This window comes from Mus caroli, chromosome 16 (genome assembly GCF_900094665.2).
Source record: "Mus caroli chromosome 16, CAROLI_EIJ_v1.1, whole genome shotgun sequence".
In the NCBI taxonomy this organism is placed as follows: domain Eukaryota; kingdom Metazoa; phylum Chordata; class Mammalia; order Rodentia; family Muridae; genus Mus; species Mus caroli.
The window spans coordinates 88,149,368-88,157,908 of NC_034585.1; the positions used below are offsets into that span (position 1 = coordinate 88,149,368).

General features: G+C 50.4%; 1 protein-coding gene across 1 annotated transcript in view; it reads left to right on the forward strand.

Annotated features, from left to right (window-relative positions):
- Positions 1–8,541, forward strand: part of Dop1b (DOP1 leucine zipper like protein B) — a 283,094-nt gene that overhangs the window by 38,994 nt on the left and 235,559 nt on the right. Inside the window, exons 8-11 of the mRNA XM_029470323.1 lie at positions 1,114–1,223; positions 1,774–1,888; positions 4,389–4,509; positions 6,034–6,153. Of these exons, the coding sequence (XP_029326183.1) occupies positions 1,114–1,223; positions 1,774–1,888; positions 4,389–4,509; positions 6,034–6,153 (466 nt within the window). The remainder of the gene's footprint in view (positions 1–1,113; positions 1,224–1,773; positions 1,889–4,388; positions 4,510–6,033; positions 6,154–8,541) is intronic.

The following is an 8,541-nucleotide window of genomic DNA, read 5'->3' on the forward strand; positions in this document are numbered from 1 at the left end:
TTTAATCCCAGCACTCGGGAGGCAGAGGCAGGCAGATTTCTGAGTTTGAGGCCAGCCTGGTCTACAAAGTGAGTTCCAGGACAGCCAGGGCTATAGAGAAACCCTGTCTCAAAAAACCAAAAAAATAAAAAATATTGTGTGTGTGTGTGTGTTTGCGTGTGCGCGCACATATGAGTGTTGACTGTATTTGAGCATATAAGTGCAGTGCCTACAGAGGCCGGAGGAAGCTGCCAGATTCCCCGGAGCTGGGAGTTACAGGCTGTTGTGAGCCTCATACCATGGGTGCTGGGAGCTGATCTCAGGTCTCTGCAAAAACAGTATGTGCTCTTAACCTTTGAGGCATGCTCCAGGCCCCCTTTAAGATTTATTTGGTTTTTTTGAAGGATGAATTTGTAAGTGCTCATCTGTTAGAACATGGGATTCTAGCTGGGTGGTAGTACATGCCTTTAATCTCCCGCAATCAGGAGGCAGAGGCAGGTAGATCTCCGAGTTTGAAGCCAGCTTGGTCTATAGGACAGCCAGCACTGCACAAAGGAACTCTGTCTTGAAGAAGAAAAGGAAGAAGGAGGAAGAAGAGGAGGAGGCGAGGAGGAGGAAGAGGAAGAGGAAGAAGGTGGCAGTCTGTGTATAGAGAAAGTGCCAGGCCTTGCTTATCTGTGACTGGGAACCTCGAGTTTCTGCTTATTCCACAAGGATGGTCTTCCTTACCCTGAAGATCCACTAACTGATCCAGAGCCCAGATGAGTGCATGCAGACAGTCGGGCAGGCGGTCTGCCTTGCCTTCAGGTAGTGCTGAAGTAAATCACAATGAGAAAACAACCTCTGTTCCAGTCTTATAAACATGCTGTAGAAAGGCAGTGAGTGGTGGGCAAACTAGGCTGATGCCGGCTGGGCTGCGAGTCTCCCTGCCTGCTCCTTAGCCAGGACCCCACTGTCAGATGCGGGCTCCATGGAGGGCACTTTCTAGTGCATGCCCCTCCCTGAGAAGGGAGGCGTGACTGTGTCTGACTTTGCTTGTCTGTTGAAGGAATTGTACTTACTAAAATACCACAGCAGGAAGATTTTGCACAATACCGTATCTTTTTACAGCCTGTTGTGTTTATTCTTTTATAGGTTCAGACATTAAAGGAAATACCATTGTGCCAAAATCTGAAATTTCAAATTCTTACGAAGACCAATGCTCATACTTTTTTGATAAATACTCCAAGGATCTTTTAGTTGAGGTAAAACCATTTCTAAAAATGGAAATTTGACCATAATCAGAACATTTCCCATTAAAGTATTTTTCTTTTTTTCTTCCTTTCTGTTTTTTGGGTTGGGTTGGGTTGGGTTTTTGTTGTTGTTGGTGGTGGTGGTGGTGGTAGTGGTGTTATTTCTTTAAGTCAAAGTGTCACATTTCCCACATTGGCCTTAAACTCACTGCATAGCCTAGGATGACTGTGAACTTCCAATCCTCCAGCCCACCTCCAAAACGCTGGTGTGTGCCACTGTGTCTAGTTTATACAGTGCTAGGCACTGAACCCAGGACTTCATATGTGCCTGGCAGGCAATCCATCCACTGAGCCTCATAGCTTCAGTGCATTTCTTTGAGTCCTCAAAGCAGACACTGGGTGTGGTCCCTGAAGGACCAACATGCATGCGTTATGGGCTGGGGCTGCTCTTCATTTTCTTCCAGAGTGTTTAACCAATAATGCCGTACCCTACCATATATATTCTAACCCTATCCTTCCCACATACCGCCCCCTAATGTGTGCTTTGTGAATAAACCCACAGGCTCTGGCTGAGATACTGCACCAGAAGTTCTTAGACGCTGACTTAGAGGAGCGCCACCATGCATATCTGAAGCCTTTCCGAATCCTTGTCAGTCTGCTGGACAAGCCGGAAATAGGTAACACGGGAAAGCCACTGCCTTGGGACAGATCTGCATCACTGTTCTTAGAGACTCCTCCTTACACACACTGTGACCCCTGACCCCAAGAACCTGTTGAGGGAAGTGACCCCTCCCTCTGTTGCTCTTCACTATCAGTTCTGATGTGCAGTCATCAGAGCCCGATAGCAGGGCAGAGACACACACCCCCCATCCCCTATCTGTCCAGTGCATTGCAAGCTCAGGAGTATTGTAAGAGGCCAGGGTCTGTGCACCTTCTGGCCAGTACAAAGGGCCAGGAGCATTCTTAGGCCCTGCAACCATTTGGTTGTTAACCAGAGTGAGGCCCTGAACTGTTCTGTGACATGGGCTCTAGGGCAGCGAGAGAGGACAGTGATTCCTTGTGAAAGTGGAAGGGGCACCCAGGTGCTGGGATGTCTGTGCCCTTTTTTGCTTTGGGTTTTTTAGATAGTCCATCATCTCCTGCATCTGCCTCCAAAGTCTTGGGATGGTAGACATAGCACCACATTCAAGCTAGTTCTCTAAAGCGCATTGCGTGTATTGCGTACTGTGCATGTGTGCGCGCTCTCGTGTGTGCTCACGCACACCATGGTATACATGCTGAGGTCAGAGGGCAGCTTTCAGGAGTCCGCTCTCTGCCGTGTGGGCCTGGGAGTTACTTGGGTCGTTAGTCTTGGTGGAAGGTGTCTTCAGCCACTGAGACATTTAGACAGGTCCTGCCTTTTTTTTTTTTCCAGCAGTAATTTTGTTCTAGGTGACTTGCCTGTGACTTGCCTGTGCCATGTTTCTCCGCACCTCCAACGTGGAGGTGCTACCTCTTGTAGTACCCATTTTACAGAGGGAGAGTTATTTGCCCGAGGCCACTCAATGCCCAAGCCTTCCTTTCGGGAAGCACGTCTGGCCTGGCGGTGCTGAGCACAGACGCCCTGAGATGCTCGTCACGTGACAAACACGATCCTGCTGAGCTGTGAGCCCCTATGGCTTTAACCAACCCGCAGTGTGAGCCTTTCCTGCTAGAAGCGTCTGCGCTGGACTTAGATTCTCTTGTCCTCCCCTCCCGCCTCCATCAGCTAACAACGGCTCACGAAAGGTTTCTCTGTACCTGGAAGTAACTCTAGAGTCGCATTTTAGCCTGTGAATCAGGTACCATTAGCACGTTTGGAACTTGCCGTGTGGTTTGCGGAGGTTTTCAAAGAAGCCGTAGGACTTGGCATTAGGAGGTGTATGTTTTGTGTGGGAGCCAAACAGCTCTGCCTTTAGCTAGGCTCCAGGTCATACTGTCTAGACAAGGGAGAGTGGTTAGCTTCATTTCAAACGGTTGCGAGGCTTGCTCTTCTGGCTGGCTTAGTTGTCTAAGGGATGTACCCATAGCTAGACAGACTGATTGTGCAGAAACAGGAACACAAGGCAGTCACTCTGTCCTAGGTCCTGTCCATTCTTGAAACAGGATAGGCTTTAGCCACGTCTTGTGTCCCCCATGGAGGAGGGCTGCAGAGCTGCCTGTGGTAGGAAGAGAGCATTAGGCACCCTTCCAGGACAGCATAGCGCTTATGAAAACCGTTCTCTCAGGGGCACACTGTGATTCTGTGAGAAGCCTTGGAGTGCAGGCCAGTGGGAGAGCAGTTGCTTGGTGAAGCCACAGGTTACGTCACAGCCTGGAAAATCAAACCCATGAAAGATGAGTGTGCTGTCACCATTTGCACAGCAAAAAGCTGAGAGTGGGTGGGCTCTCAACCCTCTGGGTATGCTCATGAGAAGTCATCTTTGGAAACCCCTGCCCCGCCCGTGCTCTACCCCGTGGGCCAGGACACCGCTCTAACATGCGACTGGGACAGTTCCATGGCCCCTCGTGAGCGGTTCAGTGTTGACGTTGTTTTGTGTTCCTGCTCTGAGTGGAAAGAGCTGCGAGCAGGGCAGCTGCTCCTTCTCTGTGGGTCTCTCCCCATTGATGTTGGTCAGCAGCTCACAAGTTTGGAACATGTCAAGTTTAGCGGCCTCCACCCAGCGGACGTGAGCTCAAGCCACTCACCTAAACTCCGGTGACTTGTCACCCTGTGTAGTCAGGGAGAGCACACTGCTCAGTGTGCCCAGACGTGACGGCATCACACACACAGTGACGCGGCTGTTTGCCCCAGTGTCACTCTGCTGCTGTTGCCTTTGCCCTTGTCACATCAGTGCGTCTTAGAAGCCATGTGTATGAGGTGTTCCATGTGCTTTGTGTATCTGCCTCGGTTTGGAACCTAGCTCACGTGGAAGTGTGCCTACCTAGCATGCACACGGCCTCTTACTCATATCCACACAGCCTCTTACTCACAAGTTGGGCATGATGGCAGAACCCTAGTTTTTTGCAGCACTCAGGAGGTAGAGACAGGAGGATCAGAAGTTCGCAATAATCCTTGGCTATGTAGTGAGTTTGAAGCCAGCCTGGGCTAGAGACCACATCTCAAACAACATTTAAGTATATTATTACCCTTCTCTAACTGTTTTCTACTGATTTCAGGACCTCAAGTGGTTGAGAATTTATTTCTGGAAGTCATCAGGGCCTTTTATTCTTACTGCCACGATGTCCTCGGCTCTGACCTTAAGCTTAGCTACACTCAGAGTGGGAATCCGCTAATAAGGTACGAGCTCAGCTTCCTCATCTCAGTCACCCTGCCCCATGGTCCTTCTCTGCCCTTCAGGAAGAGCCAGGCAGTGTTGAGAGGGTGGGCAGGCCACGGGTCAGAGCACCCATGGCAGCTCCTTCCTTCTCTACATGAGGAGAGCTTAGCCTGGCCCCTCCCTCAGCTGCAACAGTGAGTGTCATGCAGCAAAGGCCATGTAATCTATTGTACACACATGGTGAGGCCCAGGGAGAAGGGGAATGGGAAGACGGTGGAGAGGAAGTTCAGAAATAAGGGGGAGAAGAGACCAAGGCAGGACACTGAGGGCTGGTCAAGATGCTAGAAGTGGTGTCTCTGGGTGCCATTAGGCAGATTGAACCATTAGCTCAAGGCCATCCTTGGCTACATAGTGAGTTCAATTCACTATGTAGCCAAAAATTTACTTCTCCTGTTTTCTCGTTGATTCATGGTAAAGTCCCGAGCAGTATGTGTTATACTGGTTTTTTTCCTCTCTCAAAAAAATAAGAGGGTTTTCTTCTCATTCTTTCTTTTTAAACATAAAAGCAATAGATGTTTGTGTAGAATAACCTGATATTTGAAGCTATCCAAAACCAACAAAGACATTGTCTTCCATAATCCTTCCAGCCTTCAAGGAGAAAGAAAAGGTTCTCACTTCTTTCTGGATCGCTCCTACATGTTTAAGCAGCTCAACCCCAGCTTCCAGCCCAAAGGCGGGGCTGCCTGGTGTTTAAGTACAGCCATGACCAGCGCTCCACTGTTTGCTGTGGAATGTGCTAACCCTCGTCGGGAACCTGTCATTAAGTACACAGAAATCTTACCGATAGACACTACCTTGCACGTGGCTTCCACCTTTTTCTGTTAAATAGTTATTGTATCTTTGTGTATCCACGTGAGGATTTCTGTAGCATTCCCTAGAGTGCTTTACTGAGCCGCAGAAACACATTTAAACCATCAGCAATGTGCTGAGGAGGTAGCTCAGTGGTGGGACACTTGGCTCGGGTGTCCCGGGCCCTGAGCTTGACATCCAGCATCATAGAAAGGAAGGATATAAAACTGTAGCCAAATCTCCCTGCTGACCCTGCAGTTGGGCAGAGAGCTGAGTGTTACACTTTTCCCACCGGAACCCTTTCCTCTGTTACCGCTAGGAAGGATACTGTTTCTTCAGAGTCGCAGCTGCCCGCAGGTTGCTGCCCAAGGTTGCCCACATTCATGCAGGCAGTGATAATTGGACTCAGCAGATTATTTACAGAAACAAAAAAGAGGAAATCGTACATGAAGGAGGGAGAGACAGGAGGGGGCAGGGTAGGCTTCATTTGCTACATTTCCTCTATGTATAAAATTGCCAAAGAACAGATAGAAAGGCTCTAGAAGCCATTATTCAGGAGCGAGGGCACTGTGGAAATGCTTTTTGGGTCTGTCAGAGGGGAGAGCAGAGCCAGAGGAGGCTGCTTCAGACAACCGCGCTCTGTAACATGGATCCTCCAGTGGTGTGTTCAGCCAATCTCCCCCTTCTACTTGCAGCACAATCAAAGAAAACAGACATGCCTCAGAGATTGTGAAAACGGTCAACTTGCTGGTCTCATCGCTCAGCTCGGACTTCCTGTGGGATTACATGGCACGGCGTTTCGAGGCATGCTTCAGGTGAGTGACGTGTGAACAGGGAGCAGGTAGATGGCTCCATGGCTGCCTGGAGGCTGGGGTCTCAGCCCAAGTGACTCTCAATGGTCTCTCCTGACCGCCAGAGTCCAGTGGACACCAGGCTGGAAGGAAGGCACACAGGACTCTAATCATAGGACAGAGACTCAGATGTCGCAGGATCCTGGACCACCTTATTATTCACTAGGGTCTAACTTTAGAAAGCCCTCTGCCTGTTCCCTAGTGTTGATCAATGCAGCTTCTGCAAGCCCCGGGCTTTGCTCACCTTAGGCACAGTCTCCACTGCTAAACTGTGCTCTTCAGTCTTAAATCCCTGCTGAAGTTGGTGAGTGATGGGTCTGCGTGCTCATGTGTTAGGCTGTCGTGATGAGCTTTGTGCCACCGTGAATCCTGTGTGAGTCCTGCATGGGCTCCTCCTCCTACCCATGTAAACTTTGGCCACCTGTGTCCTGTGGCTACAGAGCCTGCCATGAACTCCTGGCCAACCTCTTGAGAAGTGGCATTTTGTAGAAGTGGCATTTTGTTTTCTTGATGTGGATCGGAGAGATAGCTGGAGCCCAGAGACGTGCAGAGAGGGTCTTGCCCAGCATTGCACTGCAGATCAGTAACAGCGAAAATCAGAACTCAGCCCTGTCCAGTGTGGACACCCGACTTCTCAACTGCTCCTCAATGCCTCTCTGCCCCCCTGAAACTGGGCGCAGGTGGCCTACCCCGATCTGAGTGGGTTGTCACTGCACCCAGCGCCAACAGCAGGGCAGCAGATGGGTAGAGGATGCGGGGCTCAGCTCCACTTGTTCCTTCTTTCTTTTGTCAGAGTTAGGGTCAGACTCGGGGGCCTGCCTGTGCTCAGCCTCTAAGCCACACCTCTGCCCTTGTTTTGTTTGTCCATTTTGAAACAGATCGCTCACTCTGTAGACCAGGCTGGCCTTGAACTCACAGAGATCCACCTGCCTCAGCTTCCTGAGTGCTGGAGTTAAAGGTTGATGCCACCCCTGCCCTGCTGCTTGTTTGACTTTCTGAGACAGAGTCTCGCTGAGCTGCCCAGGCTGGCCTGGGACTTGCCACTCTCCTGCTTCAGCCTCTTAAGTGTCTGGAACTACAGACTACCACTGGCATGGGCTAGTAATATGTGTGTATGCCAGCATGCGTGTATGTGCGGGTGCGTGCATGCATGTGCTACAGCGCTCTGTGGCTGTCAGAGGAGCAGACCTCCGTCCACTTCTGCAGCAGGTCTGGTTTGTGTTGCTGCTCCTCTTATTCCAGGCTCCTGGCCCATGAGGTTCTGGAGATCCTCCTGTCTCCACCTCCCACTGTGACCAGAAGCAACTTATGAGAGAGTTTGGCTTGTGGTTCTAGAGGGTGAGAGACCACTATGGCCGGGAGGCATGGTGCACGCAGCCATCCATGTTGGCAGGACAGGAAGCTGAGAGCACGAAACAGTGAACTTCAGCTCTCACGGCCTCAGCCTCAGTGATGTTCTTCCCCGAGCTGGGCTGTCTGACACTGCCTACCCAGACCTAACCCTGCGCAAGCAGCCCATCACATGCCCAGGACTATGGGAGATGTGTCTCATTCAAACCACCACTGTGTATTCCTGCATATTTAGAAACAACTCTGGACTCCAGAGACCAGCACCCAACAATAGGTTGGCCAGTGAAGCTAACAGTGCTTCTCCAGGGGTCACACAGCTCAGAGCCTGTGATCTCATGGGTGTCCCAAAGAATAACCCGGGCATGGTGGCACCCCTTTAGCTCCAGGAGGAGGGGGAAGCAGACGGATCTCTGTGAGTTCAAGGCCAGTCTGGTCTGCATACCAAGTTCCACTGTCAGCCAGGCCGATGTAATGAGACCTTTTGTCAAAAACAAACAACCAAACAAAAAGTGGCCTCTGGCCCATGTTGAATGACATAGGCTGTTCCCTCAGATGGGTCTTTGATTTGGTACTGGGGACTTGAGCCACACACAGTGGCATCACTGTGTGTCTGCTGGGTGATGAGTTCACACCTGAATGGACAAAGTTCAGGTCAAACAGTTTGCTTCCAAGACATATTCAACAGGGCACTCGCTGATACTTACCCATTTTAGTCAGTCTGTCACCAACACTGATGTGTCAGACCCACAGACACTGTCCTCCACTGTGTTTAAAACAGAATAATTGATGGAAATCATAAGCTGTTTGAAATGGAACCAGTGATGTTTGCTCCTGCCTCCAATTTCAAAACCTGGGAGGCTGTCAGGGAGGTCCTAACTCAAGAAAGCAACCTTTAATTCCAGCACAGGGAGGCAGAGATAGGCAGAGCTCTGAGTTCCAGGACAGCCTGGGCTACAGAGTGAGTTCCAGGACAGCCTGGGCTACAGAGTGAGTTCCAGGACA